We start from the raw sequence: 26463 nt of genomic DNA, 5'->3' as shown, positions 1-26463 counted from the left end.
ACAACCAGTTGAGAAAGAAAACAGGTCAAACTGATTAGGATTCCACAGAGTGTTCAGATTCTTATCAGCTAATATCCAAACTTTTTTATTTTACTATTGTTGTATTTATTTTAATAACCTAACACAAACACAATTGGTAATGAAGCAATGCTTATTTTGCTTTGGACAAGCAACACATTTTTCAGGCGTTTGACTTGAGGAATCTGAGGTAGCAGAGCAGCAAAGGGAATTAGAAAGGGAAATAGTTGGCACTTGTTAGTAAACTTGTGAACCATTTAGCCATCCTAACTAGTGAGTCTCTATGTACTTCTCCTGTTTGGTAATTAGTTTGTTTCAGCTTGTGCAGCAATGAATGCCACAACGGTTAAATGTGTTGAGAAGAGAGGCAGAAATACCGCAAGGATGAAACAAATTAAGTTAAATATACAGATTAAAGACCTTTTGGAAGACAGTGGTCATATTATTGCAACAGTGATATCAAATCAGGGTCTTCCAAGGTAGTGGTGTGGCAGAGTAGAAAGCTTCATGATCATTAGTTTTTTGAAACTTCAAAAGCAGTTTTGTGTTGTGGTGCTTCGACTCAGCAGATGCTGAGATAACATTTGTCAGTAGTTCAAAATTTCAGCAATGTTGCAGTTGAATGGATACAGTTAGCCAAAAACCTACCATAAAATTGGGGAATTTTCTATTATCCTGTCATGCAAGTTGTGTGGAAAACATTCATTTGGCAGGAATAACTTCAAGTGTTTTGGAATCAACAGCACAATATGTTGTTTCATTAATTTAGCCAATATTTGCTCGTTTCTCTCATGTGAGCTACAGAAATATATGGAACTTGGAACATAATTCTAGAGTTGGTCATAACCATTAAAACCAGACTCTCATCTTTACATGGTCGACAATATTGTATTGCAAGATAAAATGCATTGTCTCTTACCAATAAACCTCATCAGTTTTCAGAGCTATCTACTTCCCCTAGCAGTGATTAATGTTGCAGATTAAAATATTTATTCTTTTAACATTGTACATCCTGATGTTCTACCATTTCTCCTGTTTTTACTTTCATCTGAAAATGAAATGATAGTTCCCTTTCATGAACAAAATTTAATGACACAAGGATAATTAGGCCTTGTAAAGTTCACACAGTCTGGTTCACAACAGATTTAATTATATCATGACTGCCTATTGCATTTGTTTCTTAAACTGAAAAAGAAGAAAATTAAATAATTGAAGTTCAAATGTACAATGTATATTGACCTTCTGTTTACTTTGGACACAGGCGGCCTCTTTTGGTAAATGCTTTATCAGCAACTTTCCTCCAGATACATTTGTGAAGATGGCTCGAGATCTACGGGTGTTGAATGCCATTCGTGACTACACTGTTGGCATCCCTCTCAGTTATCCCCAGTATCCTTGCATGTAATTTGAGATTAGGTTGGTTCTATCACACAACTGTCCTAAAAAGACCATTCTAACTGTTTATGTGTATTTGGAACTGCAGAAATTGCAACTAGAGTTTGTTTCAAATTATTTATTTAGTTGAATGTATTAATTTCTTGAGTTATTCAAAGTTAATTTCTTGAGATACAATTCAAAATACCTTTCAATTTTACTGATTATTATTCATATTGGATTTATTTTTGGAATTTCAAAATGCATTGGAAAAAAGAATCAACAGTGGATAGCTAGGAGACAGCCCTTGTAGTCGTAGCTGCATTGTTTACTGATTCATTTCTATCAAGAACCAGCTGCTTGTAAAACATTAAGTTCAGAAAAAAATAATTATGGGGAAATAATATTTTGATGAATGCCGAATCCAAGAACGGTTAAAAACAAAATCAAGAAACTTGGAAATAATTGGAAGGCCTAATGAGTAATCGAGATAACATCAAGCAGAGTGATGAGAACTTTTATTCCAACCAACAATTGGACCGTTAAAATATCTTTTTCTTCAAAAGTCACATGAAATTTTGACAACTGGCCCCATGACAACAATATAATGGCCCTATGACATTATAATGGACATATTAATGCAAGCTAATATTACTGGTATTTGGTGTGTCAGTCAAGTGACAGTTTGCCAATTAAACAAATTAACTACTGCTGTTCAGAACCACAGTAATTTATTCATGATCCATCTTCCTGAATTTGCAATTTTCTAAAAAAAAATCATTGTATATCCTAAAATTTAATTCTCGGTTGTCTCAGCTAGGTTTCTAATGTGATTGAAATTTGATAATATTTGCTTAGAGCCCCTTGTAGTTGGGCTTTTATTGTGTATTAAAGCAAATTAGCATTTTGCGTCTTGATTGCTTTCAAGTTGATCTTTGACTTGTATTTCAGATATAAGCAGCTCACTATTGAAGTCCTAATTGACAGGTAACTTGTGCCTTTAATTTTTGCAATAATTTTCAAGATGAAGTGTGGAATGGTGATGCCTTTCTTGTTTTAAATCCTACTCAAATAGTAACTGACAGATTTGACTCCAGCTCTCTTCTAATGCTGAAATATGTGGGTGTGCTCTTTGATAATATTCTTAGCTTTTCCTCATAGTTTGGCAGGGAAATTTCTTCTTAAATGATATAGTTAACCAGAATCCTGCCATACAATTATTCTTCAATATTCTGCATAGACAATAGGAAACAGAAGCGTGAGTAAGGTTTCTGGCTCCTTGTGCCTGCTTCATCATTCGGTAAGATCCTGGCTGACCTTTTGCACAATTTTCTGCAATGATCCTGTATCCATTGATTCTCTTAATATTTAAATACACAATTGCTCTCTGATTTGGTCTGCATTTGCTCCCTCCATTGTTATGATATTTTTAGATGTCAACTTGTACTTGACCTAATTGAGCAAGTGTTACGAGGGAATAGTTTCAGTCCTGCTTTATTTCCTTTATCTCCTCAGATTAATTTTACGTAAACTGTATTCTCTTGCAATAAAAATTTGTGAGTATATGAAAATATCGGAATTTCAAGGAGCAAGTCGGATATTGGCTCACTGGGCTTGTTATAAGGTAAAGACTCGTCTTTATTTCCTACTCAAACTAAATGTTCAGTAATCGTCCTTCAATTAAATGAAATATATCTTCTTTTACCTCTTGCCCCTCTTGTTCTGACAATAGCAAACATTGTGATATGATTTTTCATTTAAAGCAGTTCCATAATACTTTGCAAGACTGGTCATTTTTCTTGTCTGGCCTTGGACAGTCAACATCAGTAGATGTCTAACTATTGGATCATTGAAAGCCAAGGCCACATTACTGGTTGTGTATGAGGACATTCCTCTAGTGACCAAGAGTACACCTGATTTTGTTTGAAATTCCCTGACACCAGTTATGTTGAGGTCCAAAGTTTTGATTGCTCTATAATGTACCTTCAATTTGGACATATCCTTCTGCTCTTGAGGCAGACCAGAACCCAAACCAATTTTTTTCACAGCTACATGAGATTATGAGGAAATGGCTCTATGGGACCATAAATAATAAGCTTCATACATCCTGCCCCACAAAGTTGTGATATCTTATCTATCACAATACTCCTGGTCTGGCCTGAAGCCTATCATGTCCTGGGAGAGATGAAATGATAGGTGAAAGCTTCCTGGGAGAGAGAACCAGGGTAATTAGTGCAAAAATTGGAAGATTCCCTTATGACCTCTTCAGGTTTTGAAAGTGATTTTTTTTTCCCTCAGCTTATTTAACAGGATGCCCAGCCTGTACATGAGCCCCTGACTGTTCCATAGGTTCATGTTCTCCAGAAGAAGAGCCACCTCGCAGTTGGGTGATGTAATTTCTACGTGTGACTTGCATTGATGAGAAAGGATGCGTGCAATTTATGGGGAGGAAATTCTAGTTATTTTGTCACTTCATAATCCTTCCTCTTTTTATTCCTTGCTCCTTTTTGTTTCAGAACCACAGGCAAGATAAGATCACTACATTGATACTGATCAGTCAGGGATGGAGCACTAGGACGAGGAGAGAGCTAAGCATTCGGTCTCTTTCAAGCTTTAAGTGGTCCTTATTGTAGAATCACAAAACAGAAAAAGGCCATTCAGTCTGGTGTGCCTGTACCAGTTCTTTGAAAGAGCTTTTAAGATTGGCTTCATTCTCCTGCAGTTTCCCATAGGCCTGCAACTCCCCCCCCCACCCCTAAAAATAAATAGGCATAGAATTTTCTTTTTAGTGACAATTACCTTCTGTAATCCACAGGTCCAACAGAAGGAAGACCCTGATGATAGCATTGCTCGTGCAATCAACCACAAACTTGGGGACACCCCTGGCATTTCATATTCTGAAATTGCTGCCAAAGCTTATGATTGTGGCAGAACAGAGCTAGCAATAAAGGTGACTAAAATTTAGTCCTTTTATTTTGTGTTGTAATAGAGCCTGTAATAGAGAATACTGCTTGATTCCAGCCTTCTAGTATGATGGTGTGCTTTCTATTAGAGCTTGGGTAAAAGAAACTTTGATATTGAATGCGTACAAAGGATTTGATGATGATGAAACGGTACTAAGCTACATCAGTGGTGAATAAGGAGAAAGGAAGCTTTAAAGAAAATCTAGTTTCTGTAAATTAATGTAGTTCTGATGAAAATTACCAAAAATGGGGAAGCTTAAATCTAGCATCAGCAATGTAGCTTTATTACTGTTATATCAAATTATATCACTTCTCAGCATCCATTTATCCTTGTAATTTTCTTTCCACAGGAGTGGTTTTCTGATTAGGTTATTAGGTTTTATCCTAATATATAGTATAGTTCATTCTATGTAACTACTACTTTTCAAGTTTGGCTACAATCTAGCCAAGTTTGGTCAAACAGTAATCTCAACAGTAATGTTATTTTGAAGCAACTCACTGGGTATAAATGAGCTTGAAAAATCGTATCTTGTTAAATACAGGTCTCTTGATCACTGCTGAATTCATTATTGAACATAGGAGTAAATACTGTTGGAAACTGGAATTTAAATGTAATCTTTAGTGTATTTTTAGTTTAAAAAAAATAAGATAGGGCTGAACTGTGTTGAAAGGCATTAGTGGTGTCAAGGATACAGATGAGATGAATGAAAAAGAGAAAGCTTTAATAAAAGTAGAAAATGCTGGAAATGATCGACCACACAGGCACCCTGTTTGAAGAGGGGAATATAGTTAACATTTCCAGTTGATTATCTTTCACCTGAAATGGCAAAAGTTAGGGATGTAACTGTTATTAAACAAGTACTGAGTTAAAAGAACCTTCAGAAGATAATCAGTGATATCCATGCTTCCTGATGTGTTTGGCTCTTTAAAATGCCCTCTTGCATACATTGTAGGAGATTAACAGCTGACTTGTTCTGGAAGATAATGATTTTATGAACTGTCAAACCATTGTGATTCAAAATATAAATGGTAGTCAAGTTGGCATAGAAAGCACCTTGACCCTCTGTGATTGTACAAGAGCCAAATTTCTTGTGGACAATTCAAATTGAGAGGGACGTGAGCCTACTGAGTTGTTGCTTATGATTGGGAATTGGTGCCCAATAGCATGTAGGGAGGCAGTCTAGGTCCTGAAGAGACTGACAGACAGCTCGGTTCAGGCTATAGCTGGAAACGATATGAAACAAGAAGCAACACTGACTTAAAATAGACCAATGATTGCATTCTCCATTCATTGAAAGGGAGGGCAAACTTTAAAGGTGAATCATCATGGGAGCAACAACCAATCTGCAATAGCATCTGAGAACAGGCCAAACAAGGGAAATATAAACTGACTGTCAATACAATCTCTAAACAGAAATTTAACTTTTGAATTGGCTGATTAAAAACAGGCAAAGATCAATCAAAAGTTAAATCAAGGTGGCAGCTAATACAGTTGCTATAATACTACCCACAATTGCACATTAAATTAATCTGGGAGATGTGTAAATGTAACAACTTATAATGAAAGGAAAATTGACAAAAATCGTGGGAAGCACTTGAATAGGAGTACCACAGATCAAACATGCTTAGAGCATGAAGATTTTTGTTTAGGTGAAAAGAGGTCTGTGTTCTCAATTGTCTGAAGTAGGAAATGAAACATTGTATAATAACAGACCTGGTGTAGAGAGAGAAGTGGAGAAATAAGGCTGGTTTGAAAGTGAGACTTTTTTTTAAGTTTGCTTATTTAAATTTCCAAAAGCATTTTAAAAACTAAAGGAATAAGACTCCTTACATGTAAACAAAAGTAATTTTCATCTCAGTGAGTTGTTTGGCAATAATTAAAACTTAATTATGCTGTTACGTAGAATGAAAGAGAGCCATTTCTGTGGTGAGTTTAGTTCATGTCTTGCATTCAAGTACAGAAACTTCACACTATTCAGTTTGTTTGTGCAAAAACTAATGGTAAATTTCAGGCAATGGCTATTGAACATTTCATGTCTAATCTGGATTTGCTCTTGCCTAAGATTCTGAAATTTTCACAAGTTTAGTGTTGAGCCTCATTAGCCTTATCATTTCACATGTAAATTCTATATGATGTAAATTACTTTTCCAAAAGTACAATTTGGTTACTTGACATGGAGATGCACTTAGAAAATCCCTGTAGAAAGTTGCCACAATTTCTAATGTATTTAATTTTAATTACTTTTACTTACAGCGTGATAACAGGCCCTTCTGGCCCAACGAGTCCACGCCGCCCATTTTAAACCCAAATTGACCTACCTGTACGTCTTTTAGAATGTGGGAGGAAACCAGAGTACCCGGAGGAAACCCACGCAGACACGGGAGAACGTACAAACTCCTTACAGACAGTGACGGGAATCGAACCCTGATCGCTGGCGCTATAATAGCATTGCGCTAACCGCTACGCTACTTTATAACCTGTGTTTTGTTCTAGCTTCTAGAGTATGAGCCGAGATCTGGTGAGCAGGTACCCTTGCTGTTAAAGATGAAGAGGAGTCAGTTGGCACTACTTAAAGCAATAGAAAGTGGAGACACTGATTTAGGTAAATGAAATAATATGCAAGTGAAACCAGCAGCCGCTAAGTTGGTTGAACTTTGTCATGTTTCAATTCTTTCTCATGCTTGGCAATTCCTGGAGACTGTCTTAAAGCTAATTACTTCCCTTATCTTTTCAGTCTTGGTAAAAACTCTATTCTGTGGAAGAAACTTGCAGAGAGAATGTGGGGATATTATTGTGTCAGGTTGTTTTGAACTAAGTCCACTGCTCATGGTACCCACCTGCCCAGATGCAGAGGGGGCTGATCAGGCTGAGCCATCTTTCTTGCATCCCCAACCTCCCACTCTGCCTCCTGCTCCTGACAGGCATCCAATCAGGCAGGGTGGGTTCCTGGCTGTCAGGATTTTTAAGAGTATTGAAATGTCTCTGAAAATCAGAGACACGATAATAATATAAAAATAGATTTAATAATTATTGTTTTTAAATGCAGTTTAATTTAATCAAAAGTACATTAAAATACTAAAAATTAAAAAGATTGGAAATACTGTACAAAAGAAAATCAGTTATCTGCATCACCACAGAGTTGGCAACCCCATTCATATAAATGGGATCTCACTTCCCTGGCCTGAAGCTGAGGACCAGATGCAAAGTGGATCTGGACCCTCTCTTTGGTAAGTCACCACTCTGCTTCTGGTCTCTGGCGACTTCAGCAGCAGAGCAGACTTCTGCCTTTCACCTTGCATGTGTGGAAGTCCACGTAGAACCTTATCTCTATCAGTCATCACAGTTATGTGAATAGGGATTGGGGGAAAGAGAAAAGGATTACTTTGAACAATCTAGCAAATAGGTTGCAGTGAAAGGAGCCAATATTTTTATTGATTACTTTCCTTCAAACTACAGTGTTATTCTATAGGTTGTAATTGGCCCTTAAAGATTGGCATGGTACTCTGATAGTCGCACATAGCTTGCACACTGGTCTGTTTGGGATTAGGGGTGATGGGGGAATGATTGTGATAAGTTAACAGAGGTCATTGAGATTTGTTGGAGTAACGGATGTCAAGTCCCATAAATGTGGGAGATTATAAGGTAAAATATTTACTATTTTATGCTTTCTCTTGGCTTTCTTAGTGCTCTGGTTTTACATCAAACAACTTAACTGAGTATTTCTAGAAAAGGATTCTGACTTTTTTAAAATCTACCTTTATTTCATACATTACCCTTTTTTCTTGGGATTTTTCCCACTTTTCCATGCACCTGTTTCTTGAATGAAGTCTATAATGTCATTGTAATTGTGGGTGCTCAGCAGAGCAATGAAAGTCCTTAAGGGAGATGGGGAATACTTGAAAGGTAAGCCTAACAGGCATTTTCCAACAGTAACAATTTTGTTTGTATAATATTAGCGGCTTTGAATAGATGTAGCAGTGTATTCCTGTTGGTGGAGCTGTGTAGCATTTACCATCCAGAGAGGGATAGAAGGTGGCAACCAGATGTGCAATGTGGTCCACTGACATTTTTCTATAGCTAGGGGCTCCTACTACTGATAGTGTTATATTGGGTATTATATTATATTATATAACTTATATTGGGTATTGTGTTATTTGTTATCAGGTTGATGTAATTTGGGCCCTCTTGAAAAGAGGGTAGAAGTCTCGATGCCTTTTGAGTACTTATTTGGTCGTACATCTATGGCAATTGTTTCAGGGATGCTTTTTGAGCCAGTTTCCCCAAAACATCAAAGAATTTATGGAGAGATTCTAGACCCTCCTGGCCATTCAGAACTCTGTGAAGGCAGGCTATGTAGGAGAATTAGTTAAAAAGATCTGGTCTCCATCTATAATACATCAGGTCAGTGGCTCCATTTGGGAGATGAGAATTGCAGGTGAACACATTTTAGTAAAGGTGTTCATCATCATTTCTGACTCAAACTACAGGCAGCTCAGGACTGTTATAACATGCTGTAACCGGCAAGTCATCTAACTATACTTTTTTCCAATGTCCTTCAATGTAAAATTTTGGGTATGAAGGAAGCCTGCAGATTCAAGCTTATCCTGTTAGCTCACAAAGAGGGCTAATTAGTGAGGCTTTTCAGAGTGTGCATTAGGAATTCCTGAGGTTGGGAAAGCAGAAAATGACTTCAGATGAAGGGTGGTTGGGGAGGTGGGGGATGGGTGGGGTAATAGTTGTGATGCAGTAACAAACTGCAGTTTGCCACTCTGTTTTAGAACAGTTCCTGTTTGGTTGCCATCTGTTAAAGGTAAAGTCTGTTTCATTCTCAAATCTTGTGTGGACACTTCTCAAAAATTGCCTTCGATCCTGGGGTCAAATAGCTATCCACTTCAGGGTCACCAGCAGCATGGCACTTCTACACAAAAAAGAACCATTGCTTAATGTTTTTTTTTTGTTCATCTGTCTGTTAGTTTTATTGGTAAAATTAGTTTGATTGAGGTCAAAAAGACTAGTCATTGATATGATTGTTTAACCTTGATTTTTTTGCCTAGTGTTTATCAATGTTTACTTAATTGACTGGCAAATTTAGCAAACGTTTCGCATGAACGTACTGCAAAGCTCTGAGTATAGGGTGAATGAGAAATGGTCAACATTAGGTTTGATATAGTTTCTAATCTCATTAGTAGGTGGAAGAGATTCAGATATATGTACAATAGTTTTGATTCCTACTCCATAATAATTATGAAAATTGAATTGTGCAATTTCACTTTCCTTTGGGCAGTTAGATAATGGCTAACAATTGAGCAAATAACTTTCTAAACCAGAATGAATAATATTGTAAGGACTGTTAGGTTTTTAAAACTTTGATCTTGTAATGTTGACACTCCTCTTGCGTGCTTTCATTTCAGTGTACACTGTTGTGACGCACCTAAAAAGTGAGATGAACAGAGGAGATTTCTTTATGACTCTACAGAATCAGCCTGTTGCATTGAGTCTTTATCGTCAGGTATGGGCAAATATTTATTATCTATGACATAGGTCTTACAGTTTCTGGGAGTTTAGCACTGTAGTTCTATTTTACAAGACAAATTTGTTAATAATGTGATCTCCTACACTGGAGGCACCAAATGCAATCTGCAAGCATGACCTCAAGCTTCTGAGCACCGCCCACCTTGATTCTCAGCTCCTCTCGCATTCTGACTTCTACGTCCTTGGGCTTTACATTGTTACAATAAGCTCAACATTAGATAACACTTTATTTTGAATGGGCATTGTCCAGAATCAATATTGAGCTTTTCAGTACTGAATTTCAGTGACTATCTTGCTGTTTCCAAGTAGACCACCTCAGTCATTTTCTTGACTCTTTATTTGTTCTCTTACTCCAGCTCCTTTTACTCTGCACCATCGTTTTTCTTATTATTTAATCTCTCCTGCATTTTATTCCATCACAAACCTTTTATTTACTTTTATCCTTTCACCTCCTGTATGTTAAAACTTGTTGAATCTCTCACATTTTTCTAGTTTTGGTGAAAAGTTATTAACCTGAAACATTAACTCTTTTTCATTCTGGTCTGATGCTGCCTGACTCATTGGGTAGTTCTAGCATTTTCTGCTTTTGTATTCTTTGTTTATTTGTTCTGTTACTTTAAAATGAAGTTGAAGGGAAGATGTGGTGTACTTTTCCAGTTTTGATATCTAATATGGGGGTAGATGAATGATATCATGTACTCTGGGTTGGTGCAGAGTGAAGCTCCTATTAACTTACTCAAAAATATTTTGAGTTATAAGAGGTGTGTAACTTTGAATTTGACATTTTTGTCCAATACCCTATGAGTATTTATGGTTCTTGCCTTTCACTAGAGCTAAATAATTTCAACGATGATGTAATTCTTACTATGTTTGGATCATTTTATGATATAACTTTCGATAATTCACTGTGAATGGTAAATGGGAATGATTGTATTTTTGCAGCTATGTAGACTTTTGACTAGTGAATGTTTGCTCGTAGTTCTGTAAGCACCAGGAGCCAGAGACACTCAAGGATCTGTTCAATCAGGATGACAACCATCAAGAACTTGGCAACTTCTATGTGCGTTCCAGTTACTGCAATGAAACGGTAAGAAGAGTTCTCATTCCACCGACATCTAGTGGGATCTGTACAAAATGGATTTTGAATAAAGATCACACATTGAAATACTGAGGAAGGTCGAGTGCCAATGGTGCAGTAAAGTTGTAGAATTGGAAAACATATTCATGAGGACAGAGGTGTTCAAACTTTGCGATGACAGGCCAGACCCATGTGCTACACTGTCAGTTTTCTAGGTCTGGTTGAAGCATTAACCTGTAGAAAAGTCATTCTGTATTATTGATGCAGATAAAGTGAATTTTTTTTTAACCCTCTCACTGTCTAAATTCCCCCCCTCTCCATTCCACCCCCCTCCCTTCTCTCTCTGCCACCCTCCTCAGAGTAAACATTACCAGAAATCCGACAGGTTAGGTAGTCAAATGTAGTGCAAGCAGGCATTAAGCATCCTCATCAGGGTGGATCTGCTCATCATTGTCTGGGCTAGGGAAGATTCCTGGTGTTTAAGCAATTTTTTTTAAACCTCTGAATCACCGTGGGAATTTTTTAGGCAAGAATTGCATATTAAATAAATATAACTTCTGACACTGGACCAAAAATCAGTGGATGATGAAACTGCATTTTCTTCGTGAGCTTTGGCAACCTGAGTCAGGTGGCTGCTTCGTTTTCTGCTATCCTCTTCTTCTGACACACAGCAGATCAAGTGAACAGCAGTGGAAAGCACCAGGTTCAGAAATATTCCTATCCAGAAACAGTTGACACCAGTTGTCCACAGCGCACTTGCTGCTGAGATTCATGTCCTTATTACCTATGCACGTGACAATTCCAGTATCTGCTCCTCTTCACTCTGCTCCCCTTATGCTTTTGGTCATTCAAACTCTGCTGCCAGTGTCCTAACCCATACTCATTTGTCCATCACTCCTGTTTTTGCTGATTTTTTTTCAGTCGTTTCCAATTAAGGAGTGTGGTTTTTAAAATTATTAACCCAGTTTTCAAATCACTCCATAGCCTTGTTCACCTTCCATCCCTACAATGCTCTGAGATATCTACGCTACACCAGTTCTTGCTGCTTGTCTGTCTTGGTTTAAATTTACTACATTATTGACAATCAAGCCCTCAGATGCCAAGGCCCCTGAACTCTGGAATTCCCTGTTGAAACCTCTACTTTTCTATACTGCTTTGTAATTCTCCTTAAAACCTGCCTCTGTGACCAAACACTCAGTCATCGCTCCTAATACGTTCTTGTGTTGCATGAAATTAAACTTTGTAAAGCACCTGGAAATATAATTTAGTCCTTTAGTTTTAAATTACACTCCACCTATTTTTAAAGTTTTAAAATGATCCTCTTTTTGTTCCAACAGACAATTGAGGGACGAGTTGCCACTTTGCAGAGTGCTGTGGATGAATACAATAAAGCTAAGAATGAATTTGCTGCCAAGGTTTGTGTTGAAGTAGTTGGAAAGCACACGTGTCTCATTTATACTCCATTGGAGCGTAATTTCAAAATTGCAATAAACTTGTGTCACTGAAGCCACTTGAAGGTCTTCAGTGAAGTTTGTTATACAGTGGTGAGAGACCCCATGAGGAAGCTGCTATTGCATTCATTGCTATGGTAGTTTGTCAGGCTTCACTAGATAGGATGCAGTGCTTTAAAGTGAACCATCACCTTTGCTTAGTGGTGGCAACAGGATTCAAATCCAAGTCTGTTCGGTATTGTAGATCATCTGTAGTTCCCTGCCTCGCACTTTTCTTTGCTATACTGATGTTTTTATTTATTTTTGCAAAAGTGAAGAACATTTTTAGAATCATACTACACAAGTACTTTTTTCCCGCAAGCTACCTAATCTTGTCTTCCTTCCCCTGCCCACCCTTTCCTCCCCAGCACACGCACACATACATACTGTATATCTTTGTAAGTATCACTAGCTTATTCAGCTGAGGTCGTAATTTTCTGTTGTGGAAGAACTCATCTCTTCAATTAGCTTGTGCACTATTATTGCTTTGGCATAGAGCAGCCTTTCAGAAGGCTTTAACCATGAATATTGCTTAGAAAATAGTACGTCAAATTTCCATGATTCTATGACTTTTTAAAACAAAACATGATTTATAACGCTGCAGCAGATTTCAGTAGTTAAATAACTTTTCTAACCTTACTGGCTCCCAAAGCCTTAAATTTAAAATTCTCATTGTTGTTAAATAATTTCATGGCCTTTCTCCTTTTGTTTCTATGACCTTGCCCCTAAATCTTTTTCTGTGACTCCTGTCTCTTGATCTATATCTCGGTATTGGTGGTCTTGTCGATGTCTATCGAACCCCATGCATCAGAATGAACTTTCTAAACTGCTGCACCTCTATCCTCCTTTCAAGCACCTGTATTCCCAATCCGCACCTCTGATAAAAGTTTTGGAAATACCAGCTAACAAACTGCATCTGTGAAGTGCCATGAAGTGTTTTTCTATGTGTATGGGATAATACGTCAGGTCTATTATCACCGTCTTTGCAGCCCTCTTCTATCCTTTCCTAGTACACTCACAGGGAAACTGACACTGCCATATGCCTGTAAACTGTCCCAGGAAACCCATCTGACAACAGGCTGGCAGCCATCTGACTCTGTGTCCAGGCCCAGGCCTGGGATAAACAAAAACAGATCATGTTGGAAATACTCAGCAGGTCAGGCAGCAGCTATTGAAAGAGAAAAACTGAGTTAATATTATAGATGGTTGATCTTGTATCAGAGTTGGTTGGCTCTGACACAACAATGTTGAAGTCATTATTATAGATTGGAAATGGTCAAGACCCCAGCACTGATCCCCCTGGAATGCCACAAGTCTCTGTCACTTCTCTTCCTTTTCTGGATCTCTCTGTTTCCATCTCAGGGGCCAGACTCACCACTGACATCTTCAATAAACCCACCAACTCCCACAGCTACCTCCCACCTTGCATCCTGTAAGGATGCCATTCCTTTTTCTCCCATTTCTGTCTCCACCACATCGGTTCTCAAAATGAGGCCTTCTGCTCTAGGGCTTCTGAAATGTCCTCCTCCTGGAAGCATGGGATTTTCTCTGCTGTAGTTGATGGAGCACTTACATGTATTTCCTCTATTACTCGCATGTCTGTCCTGAACCCTTCCCCCACCACCCCCCCCGGCAGAGTTCCCTTGGTCCTCACCTTTCCAAGCAACATATCATCCTCCTCCATTTCTGCCATCTTCAATGCAATACTCCCACCAGTCACATCTTTTCCTCCCCACACCCCCAACCTTTCTACCTTTCTGTTTTCCACAGGGACCACCTCTTGGGATTCCATGGCCCACTCATCCCTCCCCAGCCACCCCATCCCTGCCTTCTGGCACTTTCCCTGCAACCAAAGGAACCAAATGTAACACCTGTTCATTCACCTCCTCCCTCACCAGCATCCAGAGACCTTAACTGCCCTTCCAAGTGAGGCAGAGGTTCGTCTACTGCATTGAGTGCTCCCAATCTGGCATCCTCTACATTGTTGAAACCAAGTGTAGACTAGGCGACTGTTTTGCAGAGCACCTACGCTCTGTCCAGAATGGCCATCTCAAGCTTCCAGCTGCATGTCATTTTGGCTCTCCTTTCCATTCCCACACCAACCTGCCTGTCCTTGGCCTTCTCCACTGTCACAGAGAGGCCAAATGCAAACTGGAAGAACTACATTTCATATTCCACTTGGGTAGCTTCCAACCCATGGCATCAATATTGAATTTCCCAGTTCTGGGTATCCTACAACCCTGATGCTCTCCTCCCACTCATTAACCTGGCTTCCTAGTTTTCTTCTCCCTTTGTTCATCTCTCCCATCCCCTGCCCCGATCTGGTCCCAACTGCTCATCATCCCCACCCCACCTGTTTCCACCTATCACCTACTCTTCTCTATCGACCCCTGCTATGTACTCTCAATCATTCCTGTTCCCTCAGTCCTGATGCAGGGTCACGACCCAAAATGTCAACTTATACCTTTTGCCTCCGCAGATGCTGTTTGACCCACTGAGTTTTTCCAGCATTCTATTTTCCAACATCTGCAGTCTCTTCTGTCATCCTGCCACATGTTGTTGATTGTCAATCTGAAAACGACCAATTTATTTCTATCCTTGTTTTCTGTCAGCCAAACCCCCAACCCCATGTACTGTTCTTGTACAGTAACCTTTCATGTGGCACCTTATTGAATGCCTTTTGGAAATCCAAATACAATACACTCACTTTGGTAAATAAGACCACCAGGCTGTGCTCCTCCTCCCTGCATACAAACAGAAGCTGAAACGGGAGGATCCGGTACAGAAAGTCATGCAGTGCTGGTCTGAGGAAATAGATGAGCTTCTACCCGACTGCTCTGAGTCAGTGAACTGGTTCATGTTCAAAGACTCAGCTGCCGGCTTAGATGAGTATGTCACCACCATCACAGACTTTATCAGCAAGTGTGTGGAGGACTGTGTACCAAAGAGGACAATATGGCTGTTCCCAAACCAAAAACCACAGATGAACCTGGAGATCCACTCCCTACTGAAGTCGGGGACTGCTGCATTCCAATCAGGTGACCCTAACCTTTACAAGAAATCGAGATACAACCTCCGTAAAGCTATCAGAGATGCCAAGAGACAATACCAGTCCAAAATCAAGTCCCAGACCAGCTGTCAGTTGTGGCAGGGTTTGCATGCTATAACTGGCTACAAAACGAAGTCGGGCAGCATCGCCAACAACAGCGCATCCCTTGCTGATGAGCTTAACGCATTCTATGCATGTTTTGAACAGAAGGGGATTGGTCTGTCACCACCCACCCTGACAGCCACCAATGCACCTGAACCCGTGGTTGCCACTGAGGACATAAGATCAGTCTTCCAGAGAGTGAACCCGCAGAAAGCAGCTGGCCTGGATGGTGTCCCTGGCCGTGTCCTCATATACTGTGCTGATCAGCTGGAGGGGGTATTTGCAGATATTTTTAAACCTTTCCCTGCTCAATCTCAAGTTCAAGTTACTTTATTGTCATTCATCCATGCTATAAAAACACATGGCAGAACTAAATGTCGTTTCCCCCAGACTCTCACAACAGAGGACATACATAGAACAGAAAACATACAATAAACACAAACAAAAAACAAAAAATCAAAAAAAATAGTGCAAGTACAAATAGTGCAAAAAAACAGTATATGCAAAATACAAATTTAGTGCAGAGTTAGTGCAAAACCGAGTTGGACAAGAGAAATACAAGCTCAGTGTGTTGTACTCATTGTATAAACATGTTGAGCAGCAGCCAAGGTTCTTATCCACCATTGTGCAAACCAGAGCTTTTGACGCGGCATTTGTCTACCAGGGTATTCAGGAGCCTGACAGCCTGGGGGAGAAAACTGTTGGGCAATCTAATAGTTCTGGCCTGGATGCTCCGGTGCCGCTTGCCAGACAGCAGTGGGACAATCAGAGGTTTCCACCTGCTTTAAGAAGACCTATCATCTCGGTACCTAAGAAAAACAAGGTAATGTGCCTCAATGACTACCGACCGGTGGCTCTGACATCCACCATCATGAAGTGCTTTGATAGGCTGGTCATGGCACGCATTAACTCCAGCCTCCTGGAAAACCTCGATCCACTGCAATTTGCCTACCACCGAAACACGTCTACAGTGGATGCCATCTCCCAGGTCCTACACTCATCTCTGGAGCATCTGGACAGTAAAGACACCTACGTTAGACTATTCTTTATACTGCAGCTCCACCTTCAATACAATAATTCCAAGCAAACTCATTACCAAACTCCGAGACCTGGGAATCAACACCTCCCTCTGTAACTGGATCCTTGACTTTCTGACCAACAGACTGCAATCAGTGAGGACAGGCAGCAACACCTCCAGCACAATTATTCTCAACGCTGCATCCTCAGTCCTCTACTCCCTATATATTCATGACTGTGTGGCCAGATTCTGCTCTAACTCCATCTACAAGTTTGCAGATGATACCACTGTAGTGGGCCGTATCTCAAATAACAATGAGTCGGAGTACAGGAAGGAGATAGGGAGCTTAGTGACATGGTGTCATGGCAACAACCTTTCCCTCAATATCAGCAAAACAAAAGAGCTGGTCATTGACTTCAGGAAAGGGGCAGTGCAGATGCACCTGTCTACATCAATGGTGCTGAGGTCGAGAGGGTTGAGAGCTTCAAGTTCCTGGGAGTGAACATCACCAATAGCCTGTCCTGGTCCAACCACATAGATGCCACAGCCAAAAAAACTCACCAGCGCCTCTACTTCCTCAGGAAGCTAAAGAAATTCGGCATGTCCCTTTTGACACACACCAACTTCTATCGATGTTCCATAGGAAGCATCCTATCTGGATGCATCACGGCTTTGTATAGCAACTGCTCTGCCTGGGACCACAGAGTTGTGGACACAGCCTAGCACATCATGGAAACCAGCCTCCCCTCCATGGACTATGTCTATACCTCTCACTGCCTTGGTAATGCAGCCAGCACAATCAAAGACTCCCCCCACCCGGGACATTCTCTCTTGGAAGTGTGGCTTCTAATGGAAGATGCTGTATAGAATGTATTATGTGTAAAACTGGCTTAAAGTTTCGGAAAAGAAAAACAAAAGCAATTGTCTAGTAGAATACTGAAAAAGAAATTTGAAGTCATTATCAAATGTAGTTTAAGCATAATTATAAAAAGTGTGGCATTTTTTAAGTAACTTCAAAACTTGCTGTGTTGAAGTGGTTAGTTTCTAGCCATGTACCTTGGCAGTTTATTTTGAGACACTTCAGAGTGTCAGATTATATGATCAAAATTTTTGTGCAGTTGAAAATTCTTCAAGAACGATTACTTTTTGCATCATGCTCCCGTTAGGCATCTGATTCCATATTTCCTTCCAATGTAAGAGGAAGCCATTACAGCAGTTTGAGTCTGTGCTGGCTCACAGAGCAATTGCACCCCCCCCCCCCACTAACTTTTCCCCGTGACCTGCCTCCATCCCTATTAATTCCCTCAAGATGTTGTTTCTTAGTATTTTGTTTAAAAACTAAGACAGACCCAGCTAAATGCTAGACTGTTTCGTGACAACAATATCCTTTGGTATTATTGTGTCAAATGTTTACCCATTCTCTTTTCCTTCCTTTCTAAAGACAGATACACAAAGGACTCCCCCGGGCCATTGAATCTTAGAGTAACTCAGCATAGAAATAGGCCTTTTCAGCCCACCATGTACACACCGGCCAACCAGCACCCTTCTACACCAATCCCATCTTTCCTTTTGCATCCCCAATAACTCCCCAACCCTTATCCCCAATTCTTCTGTGATCCACCTGCACCATGGGTAACTTACAGTAGCCAATTGACCTACCACCCAGAACATCTTTGTGGGAAGAAACCAGAGCACCAGGGAAACCCACACAGTCACAAGGAGAACAGGTAAACTCCACACACACAGCACCCAAGATCGGTATCAAACCCAGGTCTCTGGAGTCATAAGACAGAAGTACTAACTGCTTTGCTGCTGTGCCAGTTACCATTTTTCAGTGGTGCATTATCTTTACAGCAAGGGGCACCATAAAGAAAATGTCCCAGTGAAAAGCTATGAAAAAGTGTGCAGATTTTATCCTCAATTACATTGTCGGTTGTGTACAATTCCTGATGCTCTTCTATGTTTCATAAGCTGAATAATAGAATAAGACAAATTTACTAGACTGTCATTATTCTCCAACCACCTTCCCACATTTTTCTACATAGCTGGCTTTTGCAAAACATTAGCACATCAGTATGGTATTGATGGAAAAAATGCATTTATATGGTTTTTTTTATATGGTGTATTGCTGTACAGCCAATTAAGTATGTTGAAAAGGTATCAATCAGTTCACACACAGCAAGATCCCTAATATGACCTTTGAAAATGTGAATTTGATTCCTGTTCAGTATCAGTTTTGTTTGCACAGCAGATGGGGATCTGTAATTGGCCTCTGCTAGTAATTAGACAGCGTACTTATGATCTATGTATTTTGGTGTGTTATCAATGCTCACTGCTCATGGTTACGTATGAGAAAAATCCAATTGGGGATTATACTGAACAGAATGAAGGGTCTTGACCCAAAAAGTTGACTGTCCATTTCTCTCCATAGATGCTGCCTGACCTACAGGTTATTCTGAACAGTCTTACAGCTGAAAGATTTAAGAAAAAGGAGGCAAGAGCATTGGGGGTGGGTGCGGGGGGAATAAACTTTTGTACCAGTAATAAGCAGAGGAAGCTCCCTTGTGTTGAGAATTATAAATAGAATGAAAAAATGTATTTAAACTTTCCTCTCACCTCATAAAATTCTAGATCACAGAAGACCAAATTAAATTGCTGCGATATCAGTATCGCTTGCAGAAGGAATCTGGTAAATCGTACCTGGATTTTTCATTACACGACACTGTTTCCAGACTGTTATTGGAAAGCAAGCACAAACAAGCTGAGCAGCTTTACAAAGACTTCAAAATTCCTGACAAAAGGTAAAATTAAAACATGAATTCCAGTTGAAGTTGTCCTTTTAGATTTTTCTACCAGTTTACATAATGTTAAAATTAGGAAAGTGAACTTATTCAACTAAAAGAAAGGTAAAGTATATCTAGCATTTGGGGCTAACAAGTATAAAATGAGATTTGGAAAATAGATGCATTATTGCAGACAAAGAAAAGTTCCAATATCCATTTGAATGGAAAGGACTCCCATGGCACAAATGGAAATCGGTAATTGTAATCTAGATGGTCACAACAGCTTGACTATCTTTTTTAAAATTATGTGAAGAAAAACTTGACTTTCACTTGGTGCAGTCCCAAAGTGATACTGCTGAAATCCAATCTCAGGAATGTAGAAGGGAGACTTGGAGGTATAAGATCTGTGTTCATCACTTTTTATTATCATTCATGGGCTACATATTTCACCTGCAATACCAACTCTAACTGCCCTTGAAATGAATGGCTTACTATACATTTCAGAGAGAGTATGAGAGTTGGTCTCGTTGCTGTAGTTCTGGAGCACGTTCGGCAAACTGGGTCAGAAAACCAATTTCCCTCTCTATTATAACAGTCAGGGGTATATGACAACTGAGTATTTCCAATACTAGCTTTTTGTTCCAAATTTACCTACTTATCCTCATTGGATTCCCTTCTTGCCGAGATATGATTTGAAGTTTTATCTCCAGTAAAGTAATGACTTTGTTGCTATATTTGCTTTATTGTCTGATATTTCAGCTGGTAAACTGTGATCCAGAGCTGTAATAATTTAGGGGGCAGAACAGGAAAATGAACTTGAAATGGGGGGGGGGGGGGGGGGGGAGGGTTGTGAGGGGGTACTGATTATGTGAAGCAATTTTGTTATAAATATAACAAAAAGCACAGTTTAAGGAATTCTTTAGTGTATCTATGTAACAGGAAATTAAATAGGCGAGGACTGAAGGTGGTTTGTAATTAAATGATGCTGTGTAATCATTCAGCTCTGTAAGCAAACAGTACACTTAAGTGTTTTTTATCTCAAAGTATGAGTATATAAAACCAAATCACCTTGCAGCATTAACAGCTTTTGTTCATTACATTCAGGTTTTGGTGGCTGAAAATTGCTGCATTGGCAGAGAAAGGAGACTGGGAGGAACTTGAAAAATTTTCTAGAAGCAAGAAGTCCCCAATAGGTTATATGGTATGTTTCTGTTATCTTAAGTAAAAGTGTTTTTCATATTAAATGATTTTTTTTAAAATTGTACTTTTAACTGTTTTAAAGCTATATTTCTTTCCATTCATTAGCCATTTGTGGAAATCTGTGTAAAGCATCATAACAAGTATGAAGCTAAGAAATATGTAGCAAAAGTCAGCCCAGAGCAGAAAGTGAAAGGATATATAATGGTTGGGTAAGTAGAAGTTTACTCAATATTGGGAACCCAAACTCTCCCTGACAAAGGGTCATCAACCTGAAACATTAAATGTGTTTTCTTTTCAACAGATGTTATGTGACCTGCCAGGTGTTTCCTGCATTTTCTGTTTTTGTTTCAGATTCTAAAATCTGCAACCTTTCTTTATTTTCTCCCGAACCCTCCTCCTGCTTCCAACAGGTTTCTAGCACCTCAAAAACCTTCCTGAACCCTGAATCATTGACTAGAGTTTTCACCATCTATCCTTTATGATCTTAATTTCATTTTCACCTGACTCCATTGGAAGGGGAAATTCATGTTGGGACTAATAGTTTTAAAACAAAAAGGCATGAGTCCAATTTTGAGAGTCCCAGGAACTAAATCACAGAATAGGATCCCAAGGGCCATAATGTCAGATTATTACCCAAGCAAATTTGTGCAGGGATACAGAGTTTGGGGAGCTAAACCTTTGGCTGAAGGAGTTGTATGGGAAAAGATGATTTCATTTTACAAGATGATGAGACTGATACTGGGGCAGAGAGGCATTTTACCATGGAATGAGCTCCATCTGAACCAGGCATCTACCTGAAGTGATAAATATGGTGACTCAAGTCACCATATTTGGAATTGAGTAATGTCTTTGAGATGTGTTACTTGCCTACTTTCCCTGATAACATTAAAATGCATTATGGCACTGCCATTGATAAAGGTAGCCCAATGTCAAAACTTTAGATTTTTCCAACAATCTCTCAGAATCAATTTATGTAATGCCAGCCCATAAATAACCAGCTTTGAACTCTTGTTCTCCTTGTTGCTGGTCTACATTAGCAAGTAACGGAGTGACACCGTTAAATTTATTGCAAAAATGCATATGGAAATCTTCAGGAGATATTGAAAATACTGATCTTTTCCCTTAATTTTTATGATCTTTTTAGGCGTTCCTGGCATTTTTTTTTATCCTTTTTAGTTTTCTTGTACTTGTGTTTGTATTTAGAGGATGGAATATGGTCTTTGGGGAGCACTCTTAATTGTGCTTCGAGTGTTGCTCTAATCTGTTTTATTTTTATTCTGTCTCAGAGATCTAGACCAAGCTGTGGAAGTTGCAACAGAACGCAAAAATGAAAGCGAGTTGAACACTATTCTTTCCAAGTGTACATCAGCTACTGATCAGTTAATTGTGGAAAAAATTAACCGAGCAAAAGCACAGATTTTAAAGAAATAAAATAGTACTCAGAGATGACAAGTGATCAACTAAGTATTAGTTCCCTGTTTTCATAATATATGTATGTTTGTAAATATGTTTATAGTTAGTTTAGCATGAATTGCAAAAAGAGAAAAACTAATGAATAGTTATACAATTTGTTGCCAGGAAAAACCGAAGTAGTTCACCTTATCAATTTGTTGTTATAGAAATGTATATCATGCAAATATTTTAAATGCTACATCTTGTATGATTAAATATTACTTAAGTCTGATGCCTCAGTGTATGCACTATGTAAATTTTTTTGGTGTGGAGCTACTGTACTTACCAAAAGAAAATTGATAAGATTAAATGCAAAATTAAATGTACTTGCACATGTTAATAATAATATTTTTTCAGTAGACTTGATTTAGCAGTAGATGAAAGTACACTTAAAGTCCTAGAATTGTACAACACTGAAACAGGCCCTTCAGCCCACCACGTCCATGACAACCTTTTTGCCAATCTACATTAATCCCATTTGCCTACATTAGGTCTGTATCCTTCTATGCCTTGCCTATTCAAGTGCGTCTAAATGCTTCTTAAACATAGTGATTATAGCTGATTCCACCACTTCCTCTGGCAGTATGCTCCAGATAGCAATCACTTTCTATGGTTTTTAAAAAAAACTTTCCCCTCAAATCCCCTTTAAAATTCCTTCCTCTAACCTTAAACCTATGCCTTCTTGTTTTTTGATACCACCACTATGAGAAAAAGATTCTGACTATCAACCTATCCATGCCTCTTATAATTTTATATACTTCTGTTGGATCACCTGTCATCCCTTGGGAAAGAATATCTTGCTTGTTAAACAAAGCTGTTATTGTTAAATTGTACCCAAACCCTCATCATATATCTTCATTAGTGGTGGGCAGCTAGTGGAAATGAAGTCACTTGTTCTGAGTGTTTTACTTTTTCAACTCTCATGATGGCTTATTTGTCAGTGACCTGTCTTAAGTGAGTAACTAAGAACAGTTCCAGAAAGGAACCAATAAGATGACATAAATATCTTTACTTTTCAGTACTTTGCTAAAATCCCAAATATTGGTAAATCTTTCAAATTTCTGTGCCACTACATTTGTTGGTAAATAGCTCTTGTTTCTATTGTTGCTGAAAGAAAATAAAATCATCTAGTTTTTCCAGCTTTATCAAATAGAGACCTGGTTTCATCAGAGAGAGGAACTAAATTTTAAATCTCTCCCTTGGCTCTTTCTCCTCTTCCCTCCCCACTATCTCGCACTTTATCCTCATTTTCTCTCTCTTTTTCTGCGTTCTCTGTCCTTGGCCCCACACACTGCATTCTCGTGCCCTCAGCTCCTGTGTTTTCTCTCTTGCTTTTCCTGCTGTCCCTTTCCTCTTCCCCCACCCCCTGCCACTTCATTATAGAGTCTGGTACGTTACATTGTTAGAGACGCTTGACAAATGCCCACTCTTGTTGGTAAAGGTGAGGTGAGTGTGACCCTATTCTCACAATGTAACTTTTTAAATGACTGCATAATTACTCTTGTGTAATTTCACCCCGAAAAGAAATGGCCAAGTGTCCTACTCTATGGCTTTTATCTGCTAAGATGTTCGCTAGGGCAATTCTGATGTGCCTTGTTTATTAAAATAAAATTGTCTTACACCTTCAAAGAATAGAGATAATAATTCTGATTTAAATTGGCCAGCTATAATACAGCTGTTGAAATTAAATTATAGTTTATCACCATTCAATATAATATTTATTCTGTTGTGTTTAGATCAGATCTGTGCCTGAAGGATGCCTGTGAGCAGTATTTTTGGTCTGTTCATTCATGTGATATGGTGTCAATGTTGTAGTGCAAGAGACCATTACAGTGACAATACACAGGACTTCCTCTTTCTTTTCCTGTCATGTTAGCCTTTTTCACCAACAGAGTCTTATGAAGGACTTCTTCAAATGTGTGGTGGAAGACCATACAAGTAACATCCACAGATATTCTTCAGTCCTTCAAAATAATTAACCAGGTTTGTCAGCCATCACCTAAAGTTTGCAAATCCACGAAAAGGTCTCTAATCAACTGAAGGTTTAAAAATAGATTCCTGTAATCTTCTGAAAAGCACAATGACTCAGTGCAATTTTCTGCTCTAAAGGAATGGTTCCAGAATCAAAAGAAATTTGGATGGATATAAATAAAACAGAAATGCTGGAAATACTCAGCAGGTCAGGCAGCAGCTGTGGAGAGAGAAACAGACTTAATGTTTCAGCTTGATGAACTTTCATCAGAACTGAAATGAGACCAATTTTAAGTTGCAGAAAATGGGGGAAAGGGACAGAGAACAAAAGGTGAGGTGATAAGGTGAGGAGTGATTAAATGATAGTGGTGGTGGTGCCAGCTGAAGAGTGGTGAGAATACTTCTAGAGGATGTGCAAGAAGGAGGGACAAATACCAAGGAGGAGACAGAAAGAGACAGATGCTGGAAATGTGAGATACAAGACTGATTATCTGACATTGCTGAGTCCTGAGGACTGAAATGTGCCAAACCGGACAATGAGGTGTTGTTTGGATTTATATTGAACTTCAATGGAACGCTACAGGATGCCAGACGGAGATGAGAACAAGGTGGAGAAATAGAGTTAAAGTTAACTAGAAGCTCAGGGTCACCCTTAGCAACTAAGCAGGTGCTCTGCAAAGATGTCACCCAATTACGTTTGGTTTCTCCAATGTAGCACTGAATGCAGTGCACCAAATTGAAATAAGTACAAATAAATTGCTGCTTCACCTAGAAGGTTTAGTCCCTGAATGATACGAAGGAGTCAAGGGACAAATATAGCATCTCCTACAGTGAGGAAGGTAAGTGAGTACCGGCAGAGACCAAACCAGGGAATCTTAAAGGTTACAATATCTCCTGAATGCTGAAAAGGAACAGAGGGGAAGATCTATCTGATGGTGGCATCACCTAAAATGTTACTTCTGTTTCTCTCCCCAGAGATGCTGCCTGGCCTATTATTTCCAGCATGATCTGTTTTTATTTTAAATTTCCAGCATTTGTAAATGTTGCTTTTGAAAGATTATCGTTGGATTATCTGTAATGTTCTTACTACTTCCTTCAAAATCTTGGAAATCATCTGATCCTGGGGATTTATTACTCCCCAGTGCTGCTATTTTTTCATTGTTGTTTTGCAACATTGTTGTTCTGATGAATCCTTGTCTTTGATACAATACCAGTTTCCTTGTCACCTCCAGCATGCTTTCCTTTTCCTCAATAGTAAATCCAGTCAAAAAGGATTCAACATATCAAATATTTGCTCATTTTTACTGCAACATAACCCGTTAGTTTTTTAAGGGGCCTAGACCACTTTCTTTTCTAATGGTGTTTTTTTTTATTTTGATGCCCCTAGCAATTTCAATTTGTACTTCCTCTTGTAGCTATTGCTATCTGTTCTATCACCAATTATGTTTTTTTTCCTGTACCTGTCAATGGGATCTGTGCTAATTTTTGCTTTAATGTGTGCTTTTTCTCTTTGTTCCTTTTATTACTGCAGTCATTTCTGGAATTTTTTTTTCAGTAAGCAGAGTACTTATCTCTTACAGCTATAAGGAAGTGCAGGATCATATACCAGTCTCAGATCTTTTGTTGATCCATTAATAAACATATGAAGCAACTGTATCAGAATATATTTTGGTATCTTAGTAGTCTTTTTCCATTTTTCAAGTTATTAAGTTCACTAATAAAGTCTTGATATTCCGCTTGCTTCATATTCAAAGGTAGTTATTCAACCCAGGATAATAAATGCAAGCCCCTGTTAATGCTTGTCCATTATTTCCCTTTTTAAATTCCATTGTTATTCCCAACCCCGTGAACCATATTTTAACGCCACCTAATCCAGAAATTCTAAATCTACAGGATTCCCAACCTGCTCCTTATCTACCATACTAGTTTTGTTGTCAAAAGGTCTCTGCGGCCATTTTGATTTCCCTCCAGAAAATCATGCATATTTAGCCTAATCTTATTAAGATCTTTTAGGTACCCTCTTACTCTATCCTTGCATCCACATCTGCTAGCTACCTCTTTCTGATGCAAGATTTCAGCTGTCCCCTATTCTGTGCCTTATTTCACTTTCTTCTGCTTCCTTTTGATAAAACAGGTGTGAAAACTCCCATCAGAGCCGCTATTTGTCACGTGATTCATGACTGAAATGTACAACAAAATTCTACCAGTGGAAAAGTAGAAGGTTTTAGCAAAAGGAACTCCTCACCCAAACACCTCACGAAGTAAAAATTGGCCCTTAACAATACAGCCACTTTATGTCATCTCTGAACCATAATGTCTCTTTTACACAGCCAATTTTTTGAAGAGACAGAGTAGAAGAAGGAAATCCACAGTTGTGCTTCTGAAGCCCACACATCAAATTTGTGTGGTTGAGTAGAATTTCGCTGAGTGCT

At 38.9% G+C, this 26463-nt stretch overlaps 1 protein-coding gene across 2 annotated transcripts in view; it reads left to right on the top strand.

The window, feature by feature from the left end:
- The window catches only part of vps16 (VPS16 core subunit of CORVET and HOPS complexes), a 42125-nt gene extending 18509 nt beyond the window's left edge, over positions 1-23616 (top strand). Inside the window, exons 13-24 of one of the 2 annotated variants that reach the window (XM_052026478.1) lie at positions 1280-1407; positions 2344-2379; positions 2908-3016; positions 4208-4342; positions 6850-6958; positions 9768-9865; positions 10868-10975; positions 12304-12381; positions 19257-19426; positions 20513-20609; positions 20714-20817; positions 21895-23616. In XM_052026478.1, coding sequence (XP_051882438.1) covers positions 1280-1407; positions 2344-2379; positions 2908-3016; positions 4208-4342; positions 6850-6958; positions 9768-9865; positions 10868-10975; positions 12304-12381; positions 19257-19426; positions 20513-20609; positions 20714-20817; positions 21895-22039 — 1317 coding nt within the window. In that variant the 3' untranslated portion in view covers positions 22040-23616. The remainder of the gene's footprint in view (positions 1-1279; positions 1408-2343; positions 2380-2907; positions 3017-4207; positions 4343-6849; positions 6959-9767; positions 9866-10867; positions 10976-12303; positions 12382-19256; positions 19427-20512; positions 20610-20713; positions 20818-21894) is intronic. The other variant, XM_052026473.1, reaches the window with a different exon arrangement.
- The last annotated feature ends 2847 nt before the right edge of the window (positions 23617-26463 follow it).

Source organism: Pristis pectinata, chromosome 1, assembly GCF_009764475.1.
Source record: "Pristis pectinata isolate sPriPec2 chromosome 1, sPriPec2.1.pri, whole genome shotgun sequence".
Classification (NCBI taxonomy): domain Eukaryota; kingdom Metazoa; phylum Chordata; class Chondrichthyes; order Rhinopristiformes; family Pristidae; genus Pristis; species Pristis pectinata.
Note: the sequence above shows the minus strand (reverse complement) of the source record. Positions and strands in the feature narration are given on the sequence as shown.